Source organism: Salvelinus alpinus, chromosome 19, assembly GCF_045679555.1.
Source record: "Salvelinus alpinus chromosome 19, SLU_Salpinus.1, whole genome shotgun sequence".
Taxonomy (NCBI): domain Eukaryota; kingdom Metazoa; phylum Chordata; class Actinopteri; order Salmoniformes; family Salmonidae; genus Salvelinus; species Salvelinus alpinus.
The window spans coordinates 45123095-45140550 of NC_092104.1; the positions used below are offsets into that span (position 1 = coordinate 45123095).

Genomic DNA, 17456 nt, shown 5'->3' on the forward strand with positions numbered 1-17456 from the left:
CTGTTAATTGAAATGCATTCACGGTGAATACCTCATGAAGCTGGTTGAGAGATGGCCAAGAGTGTGCAAAGCTTAGGCAAAGTGTGGCTACTTTAAAGAATGTTTAACACTTGTTTGGTTATTACATGATTCCATATGCGTTGTTTCATAGTTTTGATGTCTTCACTATTATTATACAATGTAGAAAATAGTTTTTAAAAAAATAAGAAAAACCCTTGAATGAGTAGGTGTGTCCAAACTTTTGACTGGTTGTGTGTGTTTGAATGAATTATGAATGAATTCGTCAAAATCCAACTTATTTCCAATGAATAGATAGACACACATGGGATCCAAATTTGACTGATTTACTTTTATGTTTTAGGTCTTTTATATTCAGGCCTTAAAATGGACAGCTTGAGGTGTCGGGGTCTTGCGAGTTTATTCCGCGCATGTCACACAACACGTGCATCAGCCACGGTATTTTTTCGTGGTGGTGGTGTTTACAGGATTGTCTAGAGAAGTAAAGCCATTAAAAAAAGTAATTTATTAGAATAACACGAAAATATCTATTGTAAATGGGGGGTCTACAGAAAAAGAAGGTAAGGTTGTCACTATCTGTCAAATTAAGTATCCAACGATTTTGCTAGCTACGTAAAGCTAAAGTTGGCTACAGTAGTTTATCTGAGCACAGCATTAAATACCTATGATTTTACTTTAGGCCGAACATGTTTAGGTAACTGTTACTAGTTAGCTGTAAAACTATAATCTTGATAATAATCACATTTTTTGTAATAGATTGCTTGCATGAAACACGTCTTTGTACTCAACTATTGTAGTTCTACGTCGGTCTAGTCGAGGCATATGCCGTTGATGCAGATTGTTTTCAACCCTTCTATGCTAGCTATTTAACGTTAGCCTAGCTGCTACGGTAGTACGTTACATCTTCACCTGGTGAATAAAAAAGACAGAGTACTAAATAGTGATAAAAGATAAGCTGAACATTGTCAGCATCAAGGTTTTTGCGATTTAGTATGGTTACACGTGTTGTAACAATCTAAGAATGACATCCTCGCTAAAAGCCAGGTTTCTCCAATACCCCACGTCTTTTACTGTCTTCATGTCTTGTGAGTAACTGTAAACCCATTTGTATTCAGTATGAGAGGGGCTCTGCCACCAACTACATCACACGGAACAAAGCCCGCAAGAAGCTGCAGCTAAGCCTGGCAGATTTCAGGTACTGGGTGACGTTGCTACTGACCCACTACAACAACTTATTCATTAGTACACACTGTAGCAAAAGTTTTACAATGGAAAATACGTGTTTTGTGAGTTGTAGGCCCTCCTTATTTCAGTCCGTTTTCTTCCCTGTGGTGTCTAGTGTAAACAGCCTTGTACTTTGGTTGTGAATGTAATCACATGGTTGCCTCTGGTATTAGTTATAGCTATGCCAAATTGAGTCTGTATCTTCGTCCTGTGTTCCATAGACGCCTGTGTATTCTGAAAGGCATCTACCCTCATGAGCCTAAGCACAAGAAGAAGGTGAACAAGGGTTCCACGGCCCCCCGCACATTCTACTTGCTCAAAGACATCCGGTTCCTCCTGCACGAGCCCATCGTTCGAAAGTTTAGAGAGTACAAGGTAATGTTTTATACTAGTGTTTTGACTACTATATAGACATGTTTGTTTATTGACATTTTCGTACCATACAGTGAATTTTCAGTCCACTATTTTCAAATCAAGGGGCAGATCTAGTAAGGCTGCCTTGTCCTGTTCTGTCTCTGGTAGGTGTTTGTGCGTAAACTGAGGAAGGCATATGGAAAGGCAGAATGGACAGGGGTGGAGAGACTGAGAGATAACAAGCCTGGCTACAAACTGGACCACATCATCAAGGAGAGGTGAGGGCTCAATCCACTGCAGTGCCAACTGCAAACAGGAGATGGCAATGTTGAGCATATAATTACATACACTGAATGTTCAAAATATTAGGAACATTTGGCTCTTTCCATGACAGTGAATCCAGGTGTAAGCTCTGATCCCGTATTGATGTCACTTGTAAAATACACTTCAATCAGTGTAGATGAAGGGGAAGAGACAGGTTAAAACTTGAGACATGGATTATGTATGTGTGCCATTCAGGGGGTGAATGGGCAATACAAAATATTTAAGTGCCTTTTGAACGGGGTATGGTAAAATGTGCCAGGTGCACCAGTTTGTGTCAAGAACTGCAACGCTTCTGGATTTTTCATGCTCAACAGTTTCCCGTGTATATCAAGAATGGTCCACCACCCAAAGGACATCTGGCTAACTTGACACAACTGTTGGAAGCATTTGAATCAATCTGGGCCATTATCCCAGTGGAATGCTTTCGACATCTTGTAGAGTCCGTGTCCCTTTGAATCGAGGCTGTTCTGAGCGAAAATGGGGGAGCAACTCAGTATTGGGGATGTGTTCCTAATGTTTTCTACACTCAGGGAATAGAAAATAGGCAGTGACTGCCAATACTGACTTTTTGCTCCTGCCTATCTGGAGGCCTTTTTCTCAAAGCTAAGGATCTGGATCATGTTCTGTGCATGTTATTTTACACACACTATGTAGGGCTGGGCGGTATACCGTATTTTACGATATACCGGTATTGATGCATGGACCGTTTTGGGTTTTTACTTTACCTTCTATCTGTAGTTGAATGTTATTCTTTACTCCGCTACTTGAGTCCTCTCTCCGCTCTCTCTCTCCATGCTACTTACCACACAGAACTTGCCTCGCCCACTGGCACTCAAGGAGTGCCCTTTTTGTTGGTCGACTACGAGACACTTGCGTTCAGTCTGCCTGGCCAATGCAACACATGCAGCAATGTTGATGACTATGATGCTTTTTAATATAAATCCATAAGCATTCTACAGTTACACGATTAAATTCTTTCTTATATCTGCAAAAAGCTAGTTTGTCTTTTCTTAGCACATTGTGGCGAAGTCGTGTTAGCTCCTAATCGCTAGTAAGCTGGCTAAATGTACTGAGTCAGACTAAACAGAGCTAGCTATAGAGCCTGATAATACCAGTGACGGTGTAGGCCTAAATCAGCATGTTGATTGTGCAACAGTATCTTCTAAATGAACGGGGAATATGCACAGCATAAATGTTAGCTACATGAAGTAGCTAAGATAACGTTTTAATGTTGCCAAAGATTATAGGGTCCCCTAGGAAGCACTGACCAACACTTTGGTTCCTTACCCTGTCACAATAACTCTTCTGACATTTTCATTTGTTTTTATGTCAATTAACACTGTATTCAAAGTGCCCACTATTATCTTCTAACTGTAGAATTAGAATAATCATAATTTTTTCCATGATTCCAACAGTTCACCCAAGTGATTGGGTGAAAAATATGGCCTAGATTTTCTTTTTCAATATCGTTGCAGCCCTACATGGCAGTGGGGAAATGATCTCAAATGAGTGCAGGAAATGCAGATATGTATGAAAATGAAGGGAATTATTTTTGCTTGTAGTTTTAATTGAACAGTATTTAACAATCAGAGATCCATTGACATTCTATGTGATTTATATGTTGCCACCCTAGGGTCACACACTACTCATAGAAAATGTACAACTTTTATTATTCAAATACATAAATGCAGTCATTCCGGCAATTTCTTTTTAAATACCGTGATAGGATATTTTGGCCATGTCGCCCAGCGCTTACCCTATGTAGCTGCTGCTCATGATGAACTGTAGTTTCTCTTTGCTTATTTGAGCTCTTCTTGCCATAATATGGACTTGGTCTTTTACCAACAACATAACGTTACCCCCTCCATGTCAACGAGGGGGTGTACAACATGACGTTACCCCCTCCATGTCAACGAGAGGGTGTACAACATGACGTTACCCCCTCCATGTCAACGAGGGGGTGTACAACATGACGTTACCCCCTCCATGTCAACGAGGGGGTGTACAACATGACGTTACCCCCTCCATGTCAACGAGAGGGTGTACAACATGACGTTACCCCCTCCATGTCAACGAGAGGGTGTACAACATGACGTTACCCCCTCCATGTCAACGAGGGGGTGTACAACATGACGTTACCCCCTCCATGTCAACGAGAGGGTGTACAACATGACGTTACCCCCTCCATGTCAACGAGAGGGTGTACAACATGACGTTACCCCCTCCATGTCAACGGGAGGGTGTACAACATGATGTTACCCCCTCCATGTCAACGGGAGGGAAGCAGCAGTGGGAGCACTGAGCAGAAGCTATGAATGCAGCAGAGTGGGCAGCAGCTACGTAAAAAATCAAACTCCTGCACATGCACAGAAATCTCTATCAGTAGCCATGGCAAGTCATAAGATCTCTATGGTGTTGAGCCCTGTTTACGGCTCATGTCAACATAACATTTGTAAAGGATGTCCTACGTTTCTGAGGGTTATGTTTGGGTCTATTTGTGTGCCAGGTACCCCACTTTCATCGATGCCCTCCGTGACATTGACGACGCCCTCTCCATGTGCTTCCTGTTCTCCACCTTTGCCCGCACGGGCAAGTGCCACGTCCAGACCATCACGCTATGCCGACGCCTCACTGTGGAGTGGATGAACTACGTGGTCACATCTCGCTCTCTCCGGAAGGTAGGAAGGACGAGACTGCAGATGTGTCCTCGCTAACATAAATAGTTGGTCCTCATGAATGTAGGCATGATTGATTGATTAAGTAATGATGCTGACTGTTACAGGTACAATAACCACTGAAATGGATTTAAGTCATGACAATTGTATATTCAGTGCATTTGAAGTATTCAGACCCCTTGACTTTGGCAAAAGAAATACTTTACAGCCTTATTCTAAAATTGATGAAATACTTTGTTCCCACTCATCAATCTACACACAGTACCCCATAATGACACAGCAAAAATATTTTTCAAAAAATATATAGCCGGAAATATCACATTCAGACCCTTTACTTATTACTTTGTTGAAACACCTTTGGCAGCGATTACAGCCTCGAGTGTTCTTGGTTATGAAGCTACAAGCGTGGCACACCAGTATTTGGGGAGTTCTTCTCTGCAGATCCTCTCAAGCTCTGTCAGGTTGGATAGGACAGCTATTTTCAGGTGTCTCCAGAGATATTTTATTTGGTTCGAGTCCAGGCTTTGGCTAGGCCACTCAAGGACATTCAGAGACTTGTCCCGAAGCCACTCCTGCATTGTTTTGGCTGTGTGCTTAGGGTCGTTGTCTTGTTTGAAGGTGAACCTTCGCCCCAGTCTGAGGTTCTGTGTGCTCTGGAGCAGGTTTTCATCAAGGATCTCGCTGGACTTTGCTCCGTTCATCTTTCCCTCGATCCTGACTAGTCTCCCAGTCCCTGCCGCTGAAAAACATCCCCATAGTATGATGCTGCCACAACCATGCTTCCCCGTAGGGATGGTGCCCGGTTCCCTCCAGACGTGACGCTTGGCATTCAGACCAGAGAGTTCAATCTTGGTTTCATCAGACCATATAATCTTGTTTCTCCTGGTCTTAGAGTCTTTAGGTGCCTTTTGGCAAACTCCAAGCAGGCTGTCATGTGCCTTTTACTGAGGTGTGGCTTCCGTCTGGCAACTCTACCATAAAGGCGTGATTTGGTGGAGTGCTGCAGAGATGGTCGTCCTTCTGAAAGGTTTTCCCATCTCCACAGAGGAACTCTGGAGCTCTGTCAGAGTGACCATTGAGTTCTTGGTCACCTCCCTGACCAAGGCCCTTCTCCCCCGATTGCTCGGGTTTGCCGGTCAGCCAGCTCTAGGAAGAGTCTTGGTGGTTCCAAACTTATTCTGTTTAAGAATGATGGAGGCCACTGTGTTCTTGGACTTTCAATGCTGTATAATTCTTTTGGGTGTCTTTCCCCAGATTGGTGCCTTGACACAATCCCGTCTCAGAGCTCTACGGGCAATTCCTTCAACCTCATGGCTTGTTTTTTTCTCTGACATGCACTGTCAACTGTGGGACCTTATATAGACAGGTGTGTGCCTTTCCAAATCATGTCCAATCAATTGAATTTACCACAAGTGGATTCCAATCAAGTTGTAGAAACATCTCAAGGATGATCAGTGGAAAAAGTATGCACTGGAGCTCAATTTCGAGGGTCTGAATACTTATGTAAAGGTATTTCTGTTTTTTATTTTTAATACATTTGCAAAAACCTGCTTATGCTTTGTCATTATGGGGTATTGTGTGTAGATTGAGGAAAAACATTTATTGAATACGTTTTTGAATAGGGCTGTAATGTAACAAAATGTTGAAAAACTCAAGGGGTCTGACCTTTCCGTATGTACTGAACAAAAATATAAAAGCAACATGCAAGGAAATCAGTCAATTTAAAGAAATTCATTAGGCCTAATCTGTGGATTTAACATGACTGGGCAGGGGTACAGCCACTGGCTGGGCCTGGCTCCCCAATCAGAATTTGTTTTTACACACAAGGGCTTCATTACATACACACTCCTCATGACCTCTCCGACGCCTCCTCAAATGATCCTGCAGGTGAAGAAGCCGGGTGTGGAGGTCCTGGGCTCGCGTGGTTACACATGGTCTGCGGTTGTGAGGCTAGTTGCCAAATTCTTCTCTAAAATGATGTTGGAGGCAGTTTATGGTAGAGAAATGAACATTAGATGATCTGGCAGCGGCGCTGGTGGACATTCCTGCAGTCAACATGCCAATTGCACGCTCCCTCAACTTGAGACATCTGTGCTATTGTGTTGGTTGACACAACTGCACATTTTAAAGTGGCCTTTTATTGTCCACAGCACAAGGTGCACCTGTGTAACGATCATGTTTAATCAGCTTCTTGATATGCCACACCTGTCAGGTCGATGGATTATCTTGGCAAAGGAGAAATGCCCACTAATGGCAACGTAAACAAATTTGTGCCCCCCAAAAAACATTTTTTTAGCTCATGACACATGGGACCAACACTTGCCGTTTTATATTTTTGTTCAGTGTACTTAGCGGTGTTATAAGCCTATTACGTGTTGTGAAAGCAATTTGAGTGGTTAGTTCACATTGAATTTGTCTGAATGAGATACATGTTCTTTAGCAAAGAGAATAACAGATATTCCGCAGTACACTTGACATGGTTTTGCTTTCCCTGGCAGGTTTTCCTCTCCATCAAGGGGATTTACTATCAGGCAGAGGTCCTTGGACAGCTCATCACCTGGCTCGTGCCCTACCAGTTTGCCCATGATGTAAGTGCTGAGTCACATCACAGCAGCTCAAAGAGCCATTTTTTTTATATATACTTTGGATTTTTCCACTAATGTACAGAAATTCACCATAGTAAAATGTATACATAAAATACATGCAAAAGACCGGTGTTCAGGGATACATTGTGTACAATATTAACATCACAGCGTTCATACAGTTATGTATGTCAGTTACCACATTAAGTAGTTAATATCCCATTACTGAGCCTCAAACCATATCAATTTCTCCCATCTCGCCTCAAACTTGTTTTCCCTTATTTCTTAACAAATAAGATATATTTTCCATATAGATTTATTGTATAATGGCTAACCAATCATCTACTTTGGGAGGATCTAATTAATAAAAAATGTTTGTTATAGCTTTCTTACTAGCTGCAAGAAGGTTCCTAATCATATACTATTCACATGCCCTTATTTCATCCTGTACATTTCCTAGGTAGACAACAGAGCAAGTCCTAGGCACACCATCCTAGCACAGGATGTCTTTAATAGTAGAACACACGTTATCCCAAAACACACATTTTTTGCATTTCCAGAACATATGATAGTGGTTAGCTTCCATGTGTCCACACATTCTCCAACACATTTGTTGCGTACAAAGTTCACTCTTAATTTTACCTGTAATAAACAATCAAGTCAGGTTCTTCCAACGTAACTCTGTCCATATTCTTGAATTAGTGGTTGCCTGTTGTGTTGTACACGTTCTTCCACTCTTCATCTTCTGAGATTAAAGTGGATTCATATTTCAAAAATTTCCTTGATCTACAACATTGAGTTTTCTTTACTTTCTTTTTTTAAATTTTTTTATTTTTTTTTTATAAATTTTTATCCCCTTTTCTCCCCAATTTTCGTGGTATCCAATCGCTAGTAATTACTATCTTGTCTCATCACTACAACTCCCGTACGGGCTCGGGAGAGACGAAGGTCGAAAGTCATGCGTCCTCCGAAGCACAACCCAACCAAGCCGCACTGCTTCTTAACACAGCGCGCCTCCAACCCGGAAGCCAGCCGCACCAATGTGTCGGAGGAAACACCGTGCACCCGCCCCCCTCAGTTAGCGCGCACTGCGCCCGGCCCGCCACAGGAGTCGCTGGAGCGCGATGAGACAAGGATATCCCTACCGGCCAAACCCTCCCTAACCCGGACGACGCTAAGCCAATTGTGCGTCGCCCCACGGACCTCCCGGTCGCGGCCGGCTGCGACAGAGCCTGGGCGCGAACCCAGACTCTGGTGGCGCAGCATAGCACTGCGATGCAGTGCTCTAGACCACTGCGCCACCCGGGAGGCCCTGTTTTCTTTACTTTCTATCAAGCCTTGGTACAATACTGAGATTACCCTAAATTTACTTGCCTTATATGCTTTACTAATTGCTCTCAAAACTCCTTTAGTCCATGGGTGAGTTTATATGCTTTAGCTCCTTTGATATAGTAATTCATTTTACTGTAAGTATCTAAAAAAAAAAAAATCCAGGTTTTGTATGTTGCCTTGAGTTTTCAGGATCTAAATCTTCCCATTCTCAACAATGGTACACAATGCTGTTATACCCTGATTAACCCATTGTTTAAAACTCTGATCATATGTGCCAGATTTAAATTTGACATATGAACTCTCATGATCCTAATTCTTCTCTCCAATATCTGTTTCCAGACCATATCAAACCAAATATCTAACGTGAATGTTGTTATTGGGTCCAATATATCCTCCATGGTCTTAAATAGTTCTGTCGTGTCTTTGGCTATGCCGGATTAAGTGATATGACATGCTATTCTATAAAATCATTTCTCTGTAATTAATAATACCTAATTAAGCGAATCAGGTAGATAATTAACTAGAAAGTCGGGGCGCCACAAAATAATGTTTATAGAGCTGTTATCTTCTGAATAAACTCTTAAAGACCTAGTAATCGTTTACATCAATAGCAGTCAATATTAATCGTCACCTTATTTATGTCTCATCTGAACATTGTAGAATTATTGGTTATCTTCACGAACCCTGGCTAACAAGTTGAATCAGCAATCCTGGGGGGAATAGATGTTATCGTTCCCTCTTCACAACGGTCTTGGTGTGTTTGGACCATGATAGTTTGTTGGTGATGTGGGGGGGGGGGGGGGGGGTTAATGTAAATAGTCCAGGTGGCCATTTGATTAATTGTTCAGCAGTCTTATGGCTTGGGGGTAGAAGCTGTTAAGAAGCCTTTTGGACCTAGACTTGCTGCTCCGGGACCGCTTGCCATGCGGTAGCAGAGAGAACAGTGTATGATTTGGGTGACTGGAGTCTATAAAAAATAATATTAGTGGCCGTCCTCTGACACTGCCTGGTCTTATCCTTTGCGTCGGACTCGTGGTTATGGCTATGGTCATGGGTCAGTGTTTAATTTGTCTACTTTGTGGATCTCTTATCTTAGCAAATACAAAATATATCTGTGTATTCGTCTAGCTAGCAGTCTTGTAGCTTTACGGCCCCCCTCATGAAATCTGTTTAAAATAAATTACTGTTACTCAGAATATCATCTATTTTTCTCCTTGTTTCTTTAATTTGTTGTGGATCAATGGATCAAGTGATCTTTTCTTTTTGTTCCATACCTTTCAACTTCTTAATCAAATTCTGATATATAGCCAATCTAGCTTTCTTCTGGAATGTTGTAAGTGTGATTTAGTTTTGCACAAATGACAACCTTCACTGCATCCCATAGAATATTAGGATTCAACTTATCATTTTCCTCTATACATCTCCTTATTTCCATTTTTATATCATCTACCATTGAATGTGAGAATTTTGAAAAGGGCCATCTCCACACAGTCTTTATTTTCCTACAGTTTAGATGTATGGCCATAGAAATGATACTATGGTCTGATACATCAGATATCCCAAACACACATTCCTTCACACTATACCTATAGATTATTTTCTATCTGAGAATGGAGTGTGAGGCATTGCTTCAAGGCAAATTTAAGTTGATGCTGTTAATTGTGGGTAAATTAGAGGAACTTGATAAGCGTACGTGGCAATGGCTCTCCTCAACATTGACTCTACAATGCATTCTTTCAGGCTTAATTATCTATCCTTTCTCCCCCAGCACCCGACAGATGTGGACTACAGAGTAATGGCCACCTTCACAGAGATGTACACTACCCTCTTTGGCTTCATTAACTTCCGCCTCTACCAGACCCTCAACCTGGTCTACCCGCCCAAGGTAACCCAGCACCTGGCCTTAACTTGCATCGTGTTCATTACGCAACAAGCGGAAGAAAACGGACTGAAACATGGAGGGGCTACCGGAAGTTAAATAAGAAATGCTTGTTTTTGTTTTCCGTTGCAAAACATTTTGCTACAGTGTGCCCTAATGAATACGATCCCGGAGAACCATTTCAGCTATCACGCGTCACAAGCGGCGCCTTTTTTGTAACCATGTTCTTTTTGTCGATGAACATTATATTGTCTTGTAGTATACAGAGATCATTGGCCTGCTAGTTGTTGTCTGTCTGCGCTGTTGCTAACTCCACCCATCTCTCCAGCTGGACAGCAAAGCTGAGTCGGAGCTGAAGGCAGAGCACGAGGAGGACTACGCTATGGACTCAGAGAGCTACTTGGAGGTGGGCCTTTTCGTCACTGTTATGGATTGATACAAATCAATGAGTAAACTAAATATTAACTTGAGGATTCCTGTATATGTCGGACAGGGCGACATCCCTCTTTATTGATCTGGGCTACCAGCCCGTCCTTGATGGTACTCTTATCAGTAGAAATGTGTTTTTAAGCTGTGTGTAAACTGAACCTGTGAGTTTCATGCGCTCAACAGAAACTGTCAGCCCTGAGTGCCAGCCTGGCACGGGTGGTCGCCACCGCAGAGGAGGAGGAGAACCAGCTGGACCTTTTCCCTACCGAGGGGGTAAGGAGACACTGAATAAAGTAGCTACCAGGTGGTCACGAGTGTGTTATGACCAATGCCTCCCACGTTCACCTTTCATTCCTTCCATTTAGAAAGCCCTTTCTTTCCCAGATCTTTGTGGGTGGAGGAACTATTTGTAGCACACCCTCGTCGTAAATTGATAGTTCTCATACAAAAGTCGTCCTCTGTATTTGACGTTGATGTTCTTTCTAAATCGTTGTTAGGCAATTTGATGATGGGATAAAAATAGCTGATTGAACTAATTGCTCACAGGAAGGCCACACTCTGAAAATCAGTGGGTCTACAGGGAGAGGCTCACGTTTTCCCCGGTGGATTCACCTCATTAGCAGTGTTAGACTGGGCAGCACTCCTCTATGGCTACAAGCTGTTTTATAAACAACATGATGCAACCAAACCACCCCACTAACTGCCTGTGTACCCTTCTAAAAGCTTTTCCTGTCTCCTTTCACCCTACACCCTCTGTCTTTCTTCAGGAGGACCAGGAGAATATGCAGGCCAGAGAGAAGGAGCAGAAAGAGCAGGAGGCCCAGAATAGGCTTTTTGAGGGGCTCAAGTTCTTCTTGAACAGGGAAGTTCCCAGAGAGTCACTGGCTTTTATCCTGAGGTGAGAACCAGCCCACCGCCACAGACATTATGGCACCCTGGGAAGTAAAAACAAGCCAAATCTTTTGGGGATGGTTTCCATGCCACACCGCACCTCAAAGGGGAGCTTTGATGCACCATGAAGTGAACCATTGTTTTTTTTATCTCCATCCCTCTCTGTCTGCCAGGTGTTTTGGTGCCGAGGTGTCCTGGGACAAGTCCCTCTGCATCGGTGGCACCTACGAAGTGGCCGACGAGACAATCACTCATCAGATTGTAGACAGGCCTGACATGGACAAGCAGTACATCAACAGGTGAAGGGACCCCGACGGTTCATATACCTTTATCTGCAGTCATTACAGTCGTTGCCAATGTCTTGCCATTCATTCAAAATCTTTGCATGAATGATCTTTGGAAGAAAATAAAAATACAACCCCCGCCCCTCGTTCAAATCACAATTTTATTTCAGCCAGGGCTATTTACAGACCCAAGTGTTTTGTTGCCCGGCTGCTAACTGTTGCTCTGGTTGGGGGGTTTCCTTCTCCTTCCTTCAGTCCCCCCTCAGAGATGGGCTCAGCTCGTCCCCACAATGCCCCCTTTCAAAAGGGCTCTTCCTGCTCTGGTCGCTCAAAGGCCTCTGTTATCCAGGGCTTCCAGGGGGTGGAGTCTGTGGGCAGAGCCACGTGTGACAGTTCTTGTCCCCTTTATCGCTCTTCATAGAGCTTAGCTTTAAACAGGGTACATAATGCCGACACTATGGGCCTGCTAACCCTGTCCAGACCTTTGTCTTCAGCTGTTGTGATCGCAACCTCAACTTGCCAATGTGTGAATGGTCTCACATCTTTTTGGAATGTTTAAATGTTACATTCTAATATGGGTTGGGTTGACTGACTGTATACATTTCCCAATGGAGCCCATCTGGCACAATGGATTAGTCCCAAAGGTGCAAACTCCGCCCATCTGGCACTCCAGACTGTCTGGATCAAACGCTTAAAGTATTTGAAAGAAGGCGGCTATTATTTGAACCCAGTATGATCCATATCTGTGTAGAAACCTTGGTCGTAAAGGAGGCAGGCAGGTGTGTAACTGTAACCGTGTGTGGTGGTTGTGTCCTGCTCCAGGTACTACATCCAGCCCCAGTGGGTGTTTGACTCTGTCAACGCCAAGATGCGCCTGCCCGTTGAGGACTACTTCCTGGGGACGACGCTGCCGCCCCACCTCTCGCCCTTCGTGGAGGAGAAGGACGGCGACTACGTGCCCCCGGAGAAGTTAAAGCTCATGGCCCTGCAGCGCGGGGAGAAGCCCGGTAAGAGCTGAGCAGAGCTGGACTCTGGTCAAAAGTAGTACACTGTAGAGGGAATAGGGTGCCATTTCCTATGCAACCTACAGTTAACCGCTAAAATAAAAGACATTTCAACGTAGTGTCTTAATAGGGCGTTGGGCTCATTGCTTCAATGGACCTTGACATCGATTCTACAAGTATCTGGAACTCTATGGGAGGGATGCGACACCGTTCTTCCACAAGAGATTACATCATTTGTTGTTTTGAAGTGGAAAACTGTCTCAGGTGCCGCTCTAGAATCTCCCATAAGTGTTCAATTGGGTTAAAATCTGATGGCATATGGTTTACATCATTTTCATGCTCCTCAAACAATTCAGTGACTACTCGTAGTGCCCTATAAAATCTGCGTTGCAGATCGAACCCAGATTTTAAAACTGAATAAATTGTTGAACCAAAAAAAATCATCTAAATGTATTGAACTTATTAGAAAATGCATTAATTTGCCCAATATTATTATCATAAGACATGAACAAAATGCATCCGTGATTTGTATTTTCCTTTCTGAACATTCTGCCCGTCTGTCTGTGCGCGTTTGTCTGCCACTTTTTGTAGCCGTTAGTGATGAGTCTAATGTAATGACAACCGTCTTCTGGTAGATGGAAAGACTTTCCTAAAAACCTTCTCAATTAAATGTTTACTACAAAGTAGCCTGTGCCTACCTGGCAGAATATGATTATTTGCATCAATCCAGTGGCCATTTGTTTAGCAAACTCTGTAATCACATGAGCGCTACAGAAACATCACTAACCAAACAATGGTCTCTGGCTGGTGCGCATTTTAATCCACATTTCTTCAATTTTTACCCTCGAGGTCTCCTGGTGTGGTTTAAGCATTGTTGTGGACTTGGAACATCCAATTTTGTGGATGGGGGCATTGTCATCCTATTGGGGCATAGCCATGGTGGCCAAAATAATGGCCTGCTGAGCATTTCTATACCTTACCCTAAGCATGATGGGATTGTAATTCCTTAATTAACTCAGGAACCACACCTGTGTGGAAGCGCCTGCTTTCAATATGCTTTCTATCCCTCTCTGCTCTCTGCTTCACATGTTTCTGCACCTGCATGATGTATGTTGCGTTGAACTAAAATGTTCAACAATTTTTTTTAAATATATATCAGTACAAGAGGATGATGAAGAGGATGATGAAGAGGAGGAGGAGGAAGAAGAGGATGATGATGTGGATGATGAAGAGTTGACCGAGGAGAAGAATCTGAAGAAGATGGAGGATACGCGAGCCCATGGCAAGGTGAGAGAATCCTAGCAGTCTCTACACCAGGGTTCCCCAACTGGTGGCCCACGGGCCGAATTTGGCCTCGGGTGATTTGATCTGCCCCCTCCACCAACTTTTCAACAAAATATATACATTTAAAGTCCGCTACAAGTGGTTTTAATTTTGAGGGGGGGGAAAGTATAATAAATAATATTATCTCGCATTATAGAGGGAGATATTTGATCGTATAGAAATTTTAAGCAAGGTTTTGAATTTGTTTTAGTCAAATATTATATCCGTTTGGGTTTCTTCCGGTCAATTTCCAGTCTACAAGTTATTTAGAATTATGTTCCTGACCTTCCGCTCAAGAATCATCCCGTGGCTGAATCTAGTTGATCCCTGCTCTACAGTTTTACCATCTGAATGGCCTGTTTCATCTAACATAAAACATTATCGTAAGGCGTAGTGCACTATAGCGTGCCATTTTGGACACACCTTTAGATGTATCTTTTCTCTCCTGTCCCTGCAGACTTTGGCGGTGAAGGTGACCCCCGGCAAAGTGAAACCCTGGGAAACTGGTTCCGTGGGGAACAAGGTTCGACTGGAGCAGGAGGAGAAGGCAGAGGAGAAGCGTCTGGCCATCATGATGATGAAGAAGAAGGAGAAGTACCTGTACGACAAGATCATGTTCGGCAAGAAGAGGACGACCCGAGAGGTGAGTCCCCTCCGCTGCTCACCGGCCAAACCAACATGGCACTTCACATGACATCACTGTGTCCCGTTGCCTGTCGATGGAGATAGATATTTACATAGATACAGTCCTGTGAAAAAGTATTTTCCCCTTTCCGATTTTCTCTATTTTAGCATATTTTTTACGTTGAGTTATCAGATCTTCAACCAAAACCTAATATTAGATAAACCTGAGGGAATAACACAAACAATTGAGTTTTAAAGTGATGTACTACCCAATGTCCCTGTGTGAAAAAGTAATTGCCCCCTTACACTAACTGGTTGTGCCACCTTTAGCTGCAATGACTTCAACCAAACACTTCCTGTAGTTGTTGATTATTCTCTCACGTCGCTGTGGAGGAATTTTGTCCCACTCTTCCATGCAGAGCTTCTTTAACTCAGCGACATTTGGGGGTTTTCGAGCATAAACTGCACGTTTCATGTCCTTCCCACATCTCAATCAAGACAATGATCCTAAACACACACGCAAGTCTACATCAGAATGGCTGTGAAGCTACACATTTCAAGTTTGAATGGCCAAGTCAAAGTCCAGACCTAAACCTGATTTTGAGATGTTGTGGCAGGACCTGAAACGAGTAGTTTATGCAACAACAAAAAACTGATTAACTCCGGAACCACACGAGTGTAAGGGGGCAATTACCTGTTCACAAGGGCATTGGTTTCTTCTTAAATTTGTTTATTAAATAAATCAAATAAGTATCATTTTGTTATTTGTTCACTCATGTTTCCTTTGTCTAATATTAGGTTTTAGTTGAAGGTCTAACAATCAGTGTCAAAAATGGAGAAAGTCAGTAAGGGGGTAAATACTTTAACGGCACGATAGATAAATAGATAGACGCAGCACATTACCATGTCAGACCCATTAGTACATTTGCCTCGGGAACAGCCGTATTAATATACATGGAGGTAGAGGATCAGGCCTGGCGTTTTGGGATAACTGGCCGTGTACTTTCCACTAGGCTGCTATCTTTGTGCCTAGTACCTACCTATTGAGCTGTAGTGATAATGATTAACAGGGTTTGAATAGCCAGGAAACCTTGCACGCTAAAACAATAGCCCTTTTAGAGAGCATGTGACCTTGGTTGCACACCCATGAATTCTCGATTTTACTCCACTGTTCATTAACTCAATCTACTTCCCCCTCGCAGGTTAACAAACTGACGGCCAAGAGAAAGGCCCACGAGGACGCAGGCAAGGCTCAGAAGAAGCAGAAAAAAGCCAAGAAACAGTAGCCGCTTAACTGTGGATATTCATCAAGGACTCGTTCTTTTTTATTTGTATGGTCGTCAATCATACAAGGTTGAAGTCTCATGAGACTCATAGGTTTATTCAGAAAAAGTTGGTCCCATTGAATATGATGAGTGTTAAAACCATGTGGTCACGCATATTGGCAGTTGGAAAAGCTGGAGGAGTCACATTGTTGTGAAATATTATCCACCCTGCCTCAACCATCGTGAGGTGACTTTGCTTTGTTCTTGTGTGAACTGGTCAGTACTCTGTACCTGAATTCTCCCCCCCCCCCCCATGATTCACCCTATTTTAATCTATGGCGTGTGTAATTAAATGTGGTTCTAAATACTTCAGTAGAATAACTTGTTGGTGTCATCAGACAAATTCAAATGTGTATGAAGCTTACCCCATGAAAACATTTTGTATGCTTAAAAAAGGTGACTCTTGCTTGATATGTAATTCAAATAAATAGTTTATGGACTTCATTTTTTTTGTTAAAATTGGCCCACTTCTTTTAACTTGAGGGAGGTGGGTAAGGTGTGGCAGCAATGCACACGGTAGTGCTTAGTACCCCTGTCAACCTAGCACTACCTGTCACTTATGTCCAATCTTTCTTTGTTTTATGCGTTAGGGCCTCAAGACTTTCCTTTATGAACGTTTAAATGGTGCGGATCCTTTGGATTAAGATTCTTGCATCACTGTCCAGTGTAATGAATTACTTACTGTTACTTCTCGTCACTGCCACTGACTGGGAGTCCAATTCTCCTAGGTTTGGCGGGGCTTGAGTAATTTCATGGTGCCGTTGTGATGCTGATGGTTTGTTGACAACCGTAGCATGTTAGCTAAGCCTCGCCCAGCTATGGACAGAAGTGACTACATAGTGGGTTAGGAGCCCTAACGCAGCAGCTTAGGAGAATGGAAAAGGGTTATGCTCGATCTAAAGTTGTCAGCTTTATTTCCGACGCGACAACTAGATGGTGCTGTACTGGTAGCCACAACCATACAAAGCATCAGTCTCGACCAATGACCGTATATGAATGGACAAACCCATCGATCACGTGGCCACATTCATTGCTATGTGAAGATGGTGCCTTTTGAAGGCAAGGAAGTCAGTTTTGGCAGCTAAGATGGTGTTTCATGGGGTAGATTTTCAAGACAACATGCACAGTTTGAGTTAGTCCAGGAAGTGACGTTGCAGGCTAGTTTGGTGCTGCCCTCTCCTTGAGTAT

The 17456-nt window shown here is 43.0% G+C and overlaps 1 protein-coding gene across 1 annotated transcript; it reads left to right on the forward strand.

The window, feature by feature from the left end:
- The first annotated feature begins 396 nt into the window (after positions 1–396).
- On the forward strand, positions 397–16712 carry pes (pescadillo). Its single transcript, XM_071353831.1, has 15 exons — positions 397–578; positions 1134–1213; positions 1464–1617; positions 1765–1874; positions 4427–4598; positions 7094–7183; positions 10278–10394; positions 10717–10794; positions 11001–11090; positions 11585–11715; positions 11882–12007; positions 12815–12999; positions 14156–14283; positions 14777–14962; positions 16146–16712. Exons 1-15 carry the CDS (start codon positions 555–557, stop codon positions 16227–16229), a joined length of 1755 nt encoding a protein of 584 aa, XP_071209932.1. The 5' UTR covers positions 397–554; the 3' UTR covers positions 16230–16712.
- Positions 16713–17456: the final 744 nt, after the last annotated feature.

Coding starts and splice junctions, on each gene's coding strand:
- pes (XM_071353831.1), top strand. CDS start 555: ATGGGGGGTCTACAGAAAAAGAAG. Junction 7,184..10,277: donor CCTACCAGTTTGCCCATGAT/GTAAGTGCTGAG, acceptor TTTCTCCCCCAG/CACCCGACAGATGTGGACTA. Junction 10,395..10,716: donor ACCTGGTCTACCCGCCCAAG/GTAACCCAGCAC, acceptor CCATCTCTCCAG/CTGGACAGCAAAGCTGAGTC.